Source organism: Cololabis saira, chromosome 21, assembly GCF_033807715.1.
Source record: "Cololabis saira isolate AMF1-May2022 chromosome 21, fColSai1.1, whole genome shotgun sequence".
Classification (NCBI taxonomy): domain Eukaryota; kingdom Metazoa; phylum Chordata; class Actinopteri; order Beloniformes; family Belonidae; genus Cololabis; species Cololabis saira.
The window spans coordinates 12,500,890-12,513,954 of NC_084607.1; the positions used below are offsets into that span (position 1 = coordinate 12,500,890).

A 13,065-nucleotide genomic window follows, 5' to 3' on the forward strand; every position below is an offset into this window, starting at 1 on the left:
CCTTCTCACTAAATGTGGTGCAGCAGAGTGGGTGGGGACTACTGTGACACAAAGATACACTTCCTCTTCCCTTGATGGTGAAATCATTGGTCAACCTTCACTCTACCAGAGGAAGATCATTTTAGAAGGTGAAGTGGCAGCAAGCTCGAGCTGCATGGTGGTAATTTACTCTACGCGTATCACGGTGTGTACACACACCACAGTGTACATTTTCTGCATCTAAAACTATACTGTTTTAAATGGTGCACTGTTGAGTGACCCCGGTGCAGATGATATGTGAGTGCGTCTGTTAGGGTCTGTTGGGGAGAAAGTGAGGAGAAATGGAGGAACATGAACCAAGCAAGGATTCTTCTCAAACCACAGGTAAGCAGATATAGTTTGTAGAAAAGCTTGATCAAGTGATGCTGTCTTTATTCTGCTCATCGGGTCGCCTGTAGTGATCACAGCACATTCAATCTGTTTCCATTTTAACTGTTCATTGGTCTCAATTATGAATAAACCTGTTGGATAAAAATGCATTTAAAGTAGCAAATATTCTCTTGCTGTCACTAAAAATCATCCAACTTTACAATAGTGTTATAAAATATGGTTTAGCGTGTGGTTGGAAGTAAACACTATGCTTGCTGCGCCTGTTAAAGTTCCTGTCAGAGAATGCTGTGAGGCCTCCTCCTGTTCAAAGGAGCGTTGATGAACTTCCTGAACTCTTTCTTCATTCTGACACACTCTTGCTCTGTCTTTTTGCTTGACTTGTGTATTTTTTTATTTAAGGGGATTCAGCTCCTTTCAGTTTTTTGCAAAAAAAAAACAAGAATGAAATTTTAGCCTACTTTAACATTAGGACGGATGTAGGACTTAACAGAGCTTCACATTCAACTATAATATTTGCAGAACTCTTACAATCTCCACACGAGGAGCATCTCTGTGCATGTCAGAAATGTAATAATGTAAAAAATGTTTGCTTCTAGAAATTTAGCAAGTAAACAGCACACAAAAACGAAAGCTTATCTCTGCTTGAGTGCATTTTAAGTTTAAAAACGAAACATCTAATTTTGCTGAATTATTTTGCTTACTCTCAGTTCTTGTTCTTTTTTTCTGAAACGTTGGCGGTGTGAAAAACAAGGACTGTATGCACATTATGGGACGTGACACAAATTGTGAGCAGGATGTGGTTTACCGAAACGGAGGTGTCTCTGACAGAAGATTTATTTTTCTCTTTATTGTATTTCTTGTAATTTATTATGTTGTAACCTTTTGGTGTTAGCAGTCAAACAATATGAATAAAAAAGCTTTAAGATTCAATATCAAACTGTATGATTAAGCTTTGGGTTTAAGTTCTGCTTCAGTCAAAGAACTATTTGTTTGTCCTTTATAAGGAATTTTTAAGGAAATATGATAAGTATATTTTTAAAGAGGAACTGCATTTAATTTCCTTGTAATTTTTCATTTGAGTATGGTCAGTTTTCCTTTGTATGCACTGTGATAAGTCTATTTTTGTTCATAAAGTATTTATCCACTACTCTTTAAAAGGAAATGAAGTAAAATGTTTTGTATAAATTGCAGAAAGCAAGTTAGAGCTCAAAACCACATTTGACATTGTATCATTTTTATGCTGCCAACATCATTATTGGGTCATATAAAGAGCCTTTTCATGTACAGAATGTGAAATAAATATTTTTCCCTAAGGTCTGTGTACACTGTGCTTGGCGATTGTGATGGAAGGACAGGATGCAAATCTACAAAGGTCTATTCCTTTATGTGCCTTAGCTTTTCCCTTTTTCATTTCAGAAGTGACGAGGGTACATCCTAAGTCTGAAACCAAACGATACAGTGAGATCTTCAGAGACTTTGATAATCTTGATCTCTCTTTAATTTCTTCGTAAGTATTATTCATTTCCAAATTATGTCAGCACTTGTAAGCCTTTTTGCCTTCCTATTTGCTTATTCAGTGTGATGTGAGTGTTGCACCGAAAACACTGTAGTGGTGGGCATGTCATTTGAAATGGTGTTAACATTCATGACCATGGGAAACTAATGGGATGAAATGTTTGAGTTAAAATTTGAGTTACATTTGTCATGGCCATTAACGATTGTCTGTATAAATGTATTAAAAGTTTAATTTATGTCATTTTAAATGTACGTTGCTCTTCTTTTTTCACTATTTATTTTAAGAACAATAAAACAGCTAGAAAAGTATATGCGTGTTACCAAAAATTGAGATTACAGTGGTACTAAACAAACTGCTAAGTATAGTAATTACATATTGATCATCTTTATACTCTTTTATGTACCATTTGAGTGCCATTTTTTATCCACAGTATTACTCAACAAACCCTCATCTCTTTTCAAAACATAATTTCATTTGATTGATTCTAAAACATTGTTTTTCCCTTCCATTTTCAGTGAAGCGGATGATCTGCTGGCAGATAGTGACTCTCTGTCCACGTCAGAATCCATCTCTGCAGAGGGTTCAGAGACCACAGAGCAAAATGATGTGCCTGTAAGATTTGTATTCCTTAAAACACATGAAATCCTATCTATTTTATCTAGATATTCTTATTTCCAGTGGTGTTAAGATGCACTGTGTCCTCAGATCCGTGCCGAGGCCTATGACGTGGATGGAAACCAAACAGGTAGGATTCGTGCCAGTGTGTGTGGGGGGTGTGGGGGGTGGGGGCAGAGAGAGAAAAATAAAACAGGGTGTGTATGTAGACTTGCTAAAACTGTCTAGCCATGCTCACATTTATTAGCAAGGTTTCTGTGTCACCAAGTGTTGGAGACACTTGTTCTAGTGTTTAAGGTTGTTGCAGCAATCCGTCGGTGACAGAATATAATTTTCATGCTTTAGTTATTTTCTTATACTTTGCTGTGAGTTGTAATTGCCCTGCTGTAACAGGATTAGGATAAAGGGAGAGGATTTAAGCGGGACACTACTGCTCTAAGTTTATGTCACACACAAGAGAAATAGAGACAGATTTAAGAGAGAGCAGATGTCAGTAATGAAACTTGAGGCAAAATAGAAGTATATAAAATGGAGAAAAGACTGCATAATCATAGACCGCTAAGATTTGCTACCATGTGCAACATTTCATCTGAGCGCCACAGCAAACCACAGAACAAGCGCAATTAGAGAAAGATATGGTGTAGACAACAATAAAAGAATAGTAGTAAAAGCAATTAACAAGCTGAATCGCTCTGCATATACTTTTTCCCTCGAGGACTCCTCCCCCACACCATCTTACCCCACTAGCTCAGTCACACACCAGGAGGTAAACCTCACCCAATGCTTCCCTAAAGTCTATCACTCTGCAATCTGGACCTGACCAGGATAATCCGCAGTTCAAGTGTCAGAGGCTGTAGTCAGACAGCAAGAAGAGAATTTATATGGGGACGTATTTCTTAAAGTGCTAAGAGCTCACCATAGTCCAAAATACGGACGAGAATCGTCAAGGGGTCAACTGTAGCTCATCGTCAGGCCAGAATGCCATAATTCTGCTGGAATTGCCTGTTGTCATTTTTGGACATTGCTTGAGGACTGGGGAGAAAGCATCACTCTTTTTGGATAATTGTTTTTCCTACCCTACCAAACGGATTTGATTCCAACGCCATGAAGCTGCGGACAATAAAATCTGCACTTCTAAAATAGGAAGTTGTTGCGTATGCTCTCTGGCAGTGCGTGCTTGCCCGTTGAAAAATATACTCCACCGTGGAGACTGCTAGGAGAAGTGAAAGTTATTGAAGTGCATCAATATTTGGTCTTAAAGAGAAATGTATTTCATTTATTTTGAAAATGGGCACTGTATGTTGAATAGTTGACCAAGAGATGAGACAGAAGCTAGAAAGTGGTGTCATAAACCTTTTTGGAGACCATGTGATTGTCAAACATACATCATCCACCCTGTGTTGGTGTGACTCACAGGAGGAAGAAGATTTGTTGGCATACCCACACCCTGACAAGCGTTGTGACATGAAGTTTTCTGCTACTTCCCATTGACCGGGGTGTATCTGTACTTGGATTATAGCTTTATTTCTATGTAGCTGACCAGAAGTGAACAGGTGTGAGGGGGAGGAGCCAAGCACAGAGAGGAAGAGGGGAGAGGAGGGAAGTTATTCAGCTAAGTCTGTTTGTCTTTGGTCCATAGAAACCCTCCTCTCTGAGCTCACATCTCCATGTGTTTACTGGGAGACCGTGGGCAGATTTAAGAGGGGTTTTGGCAGCCAGCTACAGAATACATGAAATTGTTTACATGGAAGAGATGCCTACAGTCTGTTGAGACGTCCTGGATACCACAGGCTCTGTGCCCTGAGGAACAGCTATGCTTTGCCATATACAATCAGTGATTCCTATTTTGGGTTTGTGTATCTTTTCAAATTTAATGTGACTATTAATTAACTATATCTATTCTGGTTACATCTGGAAGCTTCGGGTTGACATTTTGGTGCTTCTTTAGGGTTGAGGGGGGGGGGCTGGTTGTGTGCTCCAGGAGGGAAGAGCTGTTGGGCGTTTATCCCAGTGGACTCAGTGTCATCCCTGGATACAGCTCCCAGTGTGCAGAGCCTACAGTGATACTGATGTACTCCCTCACAGCCCAGGAAGCAGACTTGGCCCTCTGTCGCTGTGAGGGTGGAGTGGAAACCGCGCTGCAGTATGCCAAGATGTGGTGCCGCTATGCCAAAGACCTTCTTGCCTGGATGGAGAAGAGAATCAACCTGGGTAAGAAGTTTTGTGAATTAAATGGTAGTGTATGTGCAATGCAAATGCAAATTATTACGATATCAATCGGTGCATGTTAATCCGCACTACACACAAAAGCAGGAGTACATGCATTTCATACAAAATAGTTACCCACTATGTAGTACTAGAAGAAAAAGCTATAACCTTCCTCAAATTAATTATTGCATACGTGTGCCCGGTAAAACACTTTGGGTTGCACTAATGTTCATAAAGTTATGTTGGATGAAGTTTAGTTTTAGGGTTATTCACAAATGACTCACAACAACTCATCATTAGGAAGAAGCATTTCAGGTGAAAAGGGAAATGTCTTCAAGAGTTAAAGAGAAGTTGCCATATTTAAAGCTTTTAGGATTTCTTTGTTACAGAGTTAGAACATCTGTCCAGACATGGTTACAACAGGACTGAGAGAAGAAGACGCTTGATTTTAACTGGCATAACAGAGGCAATCTTCAGTACAGAAATGTTTGAGTATTGACTACCGTGGCGCATCGTGGTCACCTCAGCAAGCTACATGTCCCACGTGCAGATAGAACGGATTAAAGATTAGTTGGAAGGAGGGGGGAAATGAAGAAGAGGGAGGTAAATTGGAGTAGATAGACAGTGATTACCCCTGTGTCAGGCTGAACAGGTGTCAGCACCCAGAAAGGAAAAATGGTAGAAATTATTGGTACCAATCGAAGTCCAGAGTCATCCGGCTAAGATAAAAAAAATAAAAATAAATAAATAAAAAAAAGCGTAGAAATATGTGATAAAAGGTCATTTTATAAAAAGAAAAATATTTTAAAAAATTAATATAACGATGCTGGGTGGAGATGAACCCAAACTATAAGCAGGGTGACCACGAGTTTCCGAATAGCAAAAATAAAGTTTTTACTTTCAAGAAAAAACTCGTTCAATTGTCAAATTGAACACATCAAAGTTGTAGTTGAGCTTTTGAGTAAAAAGGCCAAACACGAACAACAGTAATAGAAATACTGGTTTAATTTTCCTCCATCATGTGAATAGCATAAGCTGAATTTTTGCTGTTATGTCAACAGAACAAGAATTTGCAAAAAATGTCATGAAGACAGCTGAAGGGGCGAAGAGCAACATGTCACAGCAGGTGAGGCTTTGTAACCCAAGATGGAGGGAAGCACTTTCTTTAGCTGTCATCTTTCTGCATTAGAGCAGTTATCGGTATACTGCTTACATTTTCCGGCAGTTGCTCCTCTTGAGTGTATCTGCAATGGAAAAACTGTATATTTTTTCTGTGCAGGAAGCGATGCCACTACAGTACATATACACCATGGCTCTGGATCAAGACATCAAGAACAGCCTGACTTCTAAACGAACTTCTGAATTACTGCAAAACCGCTGTTATCAGGTATAGAAATCCACACAATAAAAGTGTGACTTTGTATTTTTTTATGTCTTTCGTTGGAAGACGACATAAAATGACATGATTATTTCAATGAAAACAATCAAACTTGAATTAAATGGCGCTTTTTTCAAGAATGTTACTGCTATGGAGTAATTCATAAATAAAGATTATGTTGGAACCAGTTGTCTCTAATCCATTTTCTGTGTCAGGCTTTGTCTGCCAAAAGAAATGAGATCGATAAGTGGCGCAGAGAATTTAAAGAGCAGTGGACCAAGGAACAAAGAAGGATGGCAAGTGAATCAGGAATTACGTTATTGGCTTAAGTGGAAGTGTGTTTATTGTACCATCAGGACAAATCTTCACAAATTCAAAACAGCCCTGCTGATGTCATGTCTGCATAAATATTTGCTGAAAAATACTGCTAAAACAAGACATTTTTGTAACATATTTTTCAGAATGAAGCAGAGACAGCTTTTAAAAAGGCCAGGCAGACATACATCCAGCGCTGTGATGAGCTGGAAAAGGCTAAAGCGATCTCTGTAAAAGCTCTGGACGACACCGCTGGAAACAAAACACTGGATAAGAGGAGGAAGTCCAAAGATGATGCCCAGTATAAGGTTAGCATCCTGTTGATATTTAACACTTTATGTGATTAGGTTGTGCATAATGAGTTTGTAATGTTTCATAATACAATATAATACTAGAAAAAGATGATAGTGTTTTGATAGTGTATTGCAGCTCTCAGGTCTTGTGTGTGTCCTCCAGGTATCAGAGGCCGAGCTTCTCTACAGGCAGTCTGTGAGTGACGCCAAGATCCACCAAGATGAGTTAGTGAGGGTCAAAGAGAGAATTATTTCTCATACACGCAAGCTCATCTGTCAGGGAGACACAGTGCTCAAGGAGGTTGGTATGAAATGAAGCAATCCTAAACATTTGTCTTCCTGTCAGCATGGGTCTAGACAAGTTGTGGTATGACATATGATATTAGTTAAAGGTGGCAAATACTGTGTCTTACTACATTACCGTACATGTTAAAAACGGCAGAATAAATTATCTGCTGAGTGAAAAAATTCTATGACTTTTTTTAAATAGATGTATCTGTGGTTTAAGGACATAATGTTTTACTACATTAGTTGTGTGAAATAAGACCTGGAAACAGGCATTGTGGCATAGAATTGTCAAATTGGTTTAATTCACCGTAAGAATTGTTACAGATTACTTTTGTAATACTGTATTTGACCCAGTCTTTGTACGTTTTGACCGTATAGAAACGTAATTCTTGCCATTTTAAGAATGAGATGTGTACCTGCTGTACTCTACTGCCCTTACTTTTTAACAACTTGTGATTTTTATTATTGTACCTCTTTTCTTATCATTTTATTTCATTTTATTTGTTATTTACTGTTTAATTGTGTCTTGCCGGTTTTAATGTTGATGTAAAGCACTTTGAATTACCTTGTGTTGAATTGTGCTATATAAATAAACTTGCCTTGCCTTGCATTACATTATAGAACTTATTTAGTATTGTTATTTGCAGAGAAAAGCGCTCCACTGACCACACAACAATAATGTTCTCTTGTAATCAGGCAACGGTGAACATGTTCTTCTACCAGCGGCAACAGACGGAGCCTATTCCCCTTGGCTATCACAAGCTGGAGGATACGTGTAGATGCCTCGAGCCTGGCGAGCCATATCTGCTTTACGTCCTGAGCAGGCGTCGCCCAGAGCTGACTGTCCCAACTTTCAGCTTCCAGGAGTATTTTCCACTGGGTAAAAGGTATGGTAAACTGTTAATGGTTGTCATGTGTGCATATATGTATGCCTTCTGCACCTCTGATCACTGTTTTCAATCATTTTTATTTGAAAGCAGCAAACGAAAAATCAGCAACCTCAGCGCTCTGCTGGACTCTTCATTCATCCCTGATGATAATATCAGGCGACACAGTGATGACAGTAAGGACTCCACCAGATTATATCACAACTATTTTAACAAAAAAGAAGAAAAGTTCCTATTTTTAATCTAATTAATCTTTTGGTGTACTCTAGGGAAAATGGGGCACAGTGACGGTGAAAGTATTGGAGGTAGTTTGGAATCATTGTCCAGTCCTGGTAAGCACGCATTTATCTCTGTCAGAAATACTTTTCATGCAAATCAAAACCTTGCAGGTCATTACATTTCTCCTTTTTCTCTGTTTCTGTTTCATGGGAATGCGTGACCAAAGCTCACAGGAGACTCCCCAAAACAGTATCTCCCTTCATCGTGTCTCTAGATGATCTGGATGACAGAGACTTGGTGTCAGAATCTGGTTTGTTTATCTTTTTTTCCAGCCTTCAGAAACAGATTGCATTGCATGAATGATTAAATTCGATAAACCTCTTCTCTCTCTTTCCCTGCAGAGAGCACTGAAGGCCTGCCTGTAAGGGCAAAAATTATATCTCGAGCTGCGCTAACGCACCGACTCAGGAAAATGAAGAGCAAGATGGTTAAATGCAAACATTGTGATACCTACATTGTTGTCAGTGGGGTTGAATGTGAGGAGGTATGCTGCTGAACAGAAATATGGACATTTTTTAGAGAAACTGCAGCTCCGACAGAAAAGGAGAGGTTTATAAATGCTGTCTGTTCTTTCCCTATCACAAATGCAGTGTGGGATGGCTTTGCACAGGAAGTGCATGGAGGTGTGTCAGTTGGAGTGTGAGCACAGGAAAGGGACGGTGTTTGGGGTGGACCTCTCTGTGATGTCCCAAGATAGCCCAGAAGAGGTGCCATTTGTGGTGCTGCGCTGCACCTCTGAGATTGAGAGTCGTGCTCTCTCGATCCAGGTATTATTCACCATCACAAAGGCTACAAACACACAGTGAAGCCGGTCCAGTTTGAGTTACTGTCTAATAACTTCTGTCTGATTCTTTTTTCTTAGGGCGTGTATCGTGTGAGTGGATCCAAACCTCGCATTCAGAAACTCTGTCAGGCCTTTGAGATGCAAAAGGAGCAGGTGGACCTCTCTGACCTCTCTCCGCATGACATCACCTCCATCATTAAACACTTCTTTAAAGAGGTATGGGACTAAAGCGACTCCTGCATTTATTGTGCTCATTGTAAGGGGAGTTACAGTATGTTGTATAGTTAGTATTTGTAAAAGATTGAGGTGATGAAGCTTTTAAAATAGAGTCTATTTTTACGGACGTGTTTTAAATTGGCCTGTATATTCTCCTTTCCAGCTCCCGGAGCCCTTACTAACCTTTGACTTGTACAATGATTTCATCGTGGTGGGAAAGAGCATCCAGCATCTGAGTGAAAGGGACACAACTCCAGAGCCTAAAGAGATAACTGACATCATTCAGAACCTGCAGAGGCTCCTGCAGAAGCTTCCATCGTATTGCTACAGTACTTTGCAGCACATTATTTCTCATCTTCAAAAGTGAGTAGGCAGCTGCTTGACAGATCTTAGTGACCCTTCACGTATACATTTTTCATGGATTATATTTTCTTGATTGCACACCTGAACATGAATTTCCTTTTGGAGTCTATATCAGACTTTGTCTGAGTTTGCATCTTTTTCTTCCACAGAGTTTCAGAGAACTACGACAATAAGATGTCCCCCAGCAATTTGGGTATTGTCTTCGGGCCAACGTTACTGCGCCCTCTAGTGTCTACGGACACATCCATGATTGCGCTTTTGGAGACAAGCTACCAAGCTGTACTTATTCAGTTTCTCATCAAACACTACAATGAGATTTTTGGCGTAGAGAAAAGACTCAACACACCCCCTCCGGCAGCCCCTACAGCCCTTCTACCGGAGACCCCTCCCAGAGCTTCCTGTCCCCTCGATGGTGAAGCTGACTTTGAACATGACACCTCCAACAAAGAGCGACCACATTCACACTCACTAGAAGTAAGTATCTCATTTCTAAAAGGATAAGTAAGAGTTGTCTTGCTTTTATTTCAGGCAGAGAGAGGCTTCTCTTACCTGTCACTTTTAAAAGCCTTAACACCTGAGCCTCACGCTTATTCCACAAGGATTAACAAGCTGGACATCTACTTAGTTCTGCTTCTCTGTGAACTCTGACCTGCGTGACCTTCTTTCCAGCTTAATTTTGCAGGCACTGCTTCTGCTTAAGCCTCCAAATTTCTCAGTAGCCATTAGCACGGGGAGCTTTTATATGTCTAAAACTACTCTCAAGGTTCAAAATTCCAATTTGTAGCTCATGTAGTCATTGCCTCTGTACGAATTACTGTCTCACTCTGCAGCGCTTCAGAATTAGACGTAGTCTGTAAACACTTACTGAAATGCACCACTCAACTCGTGTCATTTCAACAGAACCGAACTATCAAGAGAGACTCAAGCGAGGGTTATATATCTGACAAGTCTTCATCCAATGAGGCAGTGGACCAGCTCAGCCCGGAAGCCAATGAGGGAGCAGGTAGGCAGACGTGGCGATAGTGCTCATGTCTTATCTAGTTTATAGATGCTGCAGTTTCCAGGTGCAGGTTCTGAAATAATGAGCTACGGATTGTTCTGTCATCTTGTATTTACCCTGCTTGAGGACATATTTTAATGAGGCTAATCGCATCTTGGAGGTGTTATATATAACAGGTGCTGGGTTGTTAACTTACTTTTTTACAGACGGGTTCTCAAGATTAGAGTTGTAAATATTATCATATCGTGTATCTCCTGTAAACATCCTACACTCTGGGTTTCTAGTGCAATGAGGTCTGTCGACATTATTTTTTTCAGGGCGCTACATGTTTCCTCAAGCTATTTTTAAAATGAAGACTTCCTTTTGGTGGAGCACAGTTCTTTAAACCTAATTTAGATGGTTCAACTTCTGTTATGAACTGTGTTTCTTGATTAAGGGTTTAGTAAATGGTGGCATATTAGTGATCTAGTGATTTGGGTAATAAGTCTTGAGTGAAAAATTTTAGGTATTGATTTAGTTTTGGAAAAACAATAATTTGAGAAAAGAAAATAATTTTGTCAGAAGAAAATCAAAAGCTTTGTTTTTTTCCTGCACAGGAAGCGCTTCGTATTTTTCTTCTCTTTTTTTCTTGCTTTTGTCTTACTAAGTTCTCTGTGGCTTCAACAGCAGGCAACTTCAGTTTTTTAGTCATAACTAAACATGTGCATGCAGCAATCTCATTTTCAAACAGTTTTTGCACTTTTACTCATTTTGGAGTCTCTGCATGATATTGTGTCATTCTGAGTGTTATAGGAGAAATATGAATATTTGTACAATGTTTTTAATATAGCTTTTAAAGGGTTTCAGGATTGTTATGCATATGCTAGATATTCTTGAAAGCAGTATGTGAGGAAAAGCCAAAATAAGTTAGAATTTATAAAAAAATGTATTTTTCATTGCCTTAAATTGTGATTCACATGCTTGTCCTCCCTCTTGTGCCTCAGTCCTGGCTATGAGAATGGCATCAAAGGATGACCCGGTGAGACATCCTGCCTCTGACACAGTCTCCCAGCCTCAATATCGCTTGACCAGACAGCCTGTGAAGTATCACCGGCATCATAATGCAGGAACCCGCCTCCCTAACCCAGGTTGTACAGCAAGACAGCCCACAACTCCACCGAAGGGCTGTCAAAGGAGTGCAGACAGCAGTGGCAGCTCCTCTCCAGAGCTTGGGACACAGAGACGTTTACAAAACTTCAGTGCCCATTGTGATAACACGCAGCAGCTCCACCAGGTGAAGGCCGGCTCAGAGGATAAAATGGATGTTCCACTGAGTCCTCGCGAGGTTGCCCAGTACATGCTGGGGCTGGATGCATCACCTGCACTATCATCCAAACCAGCACAGACGTCTGCTCAAAACGTAGCAACGAGGTGGCAAGCTGAGCATAATACAAATCTGAACAATAACCGAACCAGCCCTGGACAGAGTCACGTTCTTTTTCCCTCTCCAAAGACCATTCGTCTTGAGCACACCCAGACCTCACCAGCACAGAAGATTCTGTCTGGTCTGAAACTGAGACGCAGCCACTCAGGGAAAGACGAGCAGCTCTTTGTCTGAGTAAAGATTTAAAAAATAGATAAAATAAATAAATGAAAAACAACTCCTAACACTGGGAGAATGCATTGACACAATGGAAGGCAGCAACAATAACAGGTTTATTCAGTGTAACAATTGTTACTGCATGAATAAACATTTATGAAGGAAAAAACACGGTCCCATATTTAATGCATATGTTTTATTGTGAAAACTGTAACTGTTAAAAATGGTCATATGTTCGCAAATTGCATTCAAATGACTCTTTTTTTTAAATCTCATGATGCTTAAATGATATCCATAACTTTATTATCACTTCATCTTAGAGCTGTGTATGTGCAGACCAGAAAAGACAGAACATTTTTTTGTATCTCCTTTCAATGCTTTTAATATATTTTGATGCAACAGGCAGGTGATTGTATCAAAACTAGTTTATAAGTAAAAGGTTTTTGTTCTGTAAAAAAATAACGATGATATTTCATAGATAACTGTTTCCTAATTGTTGTGCTTTTTAATATTATAGCTTCCGCGGAAGGGGGGGCTTTTTTTTAAATGCACCTTTCCTGTTTTTACACAAGGGGGCGATGTGTCAGTTTGAGAGAAAAACATGTCAGAAACAATAGAGAGGCAATAAAATGTACATTTCTAATTGGAGTCCTGCGTTTTAAGGTAACACTTTTCCTACAACCACAAAAGCATTTTCATAATCGGTGTCATTTTGGAGTAGAATAAAAAATAAATCAAGATGTAGGATGATGTTGAATGCACGTGCAAACATCTTTATTTCCCTTTGTCCCTTTCATATTTTTCCATAAATTCAGAAACTTTAAAGACATGACATACTAAAAGAGCTAACGTGAATTTATTTATCACATAAAGGGATATTAACGAAGTACTGCAAGTTCTGCCGCGTCTAACCTTGATTTCAAACGCAAGCCTCCCCATCTGAGCTAAGGCGTAGGGGACGGCGTAGGCTCTGCG

At 39.7% G+C, this 13,065-nt stretch overlaps 1 protein-coding gene across 2 annotated transcripts; it reads left to right on the top strand.

Annotated features, from left to right (window-relative positions):
* Nucleotides 1–116: 116 nt before the first annotated feature.
* gmip (GEM interacting protein) lies at nucleotides 117–12,828 on the top strand. Of its 2 annotated transcripts, none has more exons than XM_061712195.1 (21): nucleotides 117–363; nucleotides 1,786–1,876; nucleotides 2,401–2,497; nucleotides 2,591–2,630; nucleotides 4,586–4,711; nucleotides 5,770–5,834; nucleotides 5,988–6,095; nucleotides 6,302–6,382; nucleotides 6,548–6,709; nucleotides 6,858–6,995; nucleotides 7,679–7,869; nucleotides 7,960–8,045; nucleotides 8,139–8,201; nucleotides 8,315–8,398; nucleotides 8,490–8,632; nucleotides 8,739–8,915; nucleotides 9,011–9,148; nucleotides 9,312–9,511; nucleotides 9,661–9,985; nucleotides 10,412–10,514; nucleotides 11,495–12,828. In XM_061712195.1, exons 1-21 carry the CDS (start codon nucleotides 321–323, stop codon nucleotides 12,106–12,108), a joined length of 3,075 nt encoding a protein of 1,024 aa, XP_061568179.1. In that variant the 5' UTR covers nucleotides 117–320; the 3' UTR covers nucleotides 12,109–12,828. The 2 variants fall into 2 exon arrangements, with proteins under 2 accessions (XP_061568179.1, XP_061568180.1); XM_061712196.1 differs by having other exon boundaries at nucleotides 7,963–8,045.
* Nucleotides 12,829–13,065: the final 237 nt, after the last annotated feature.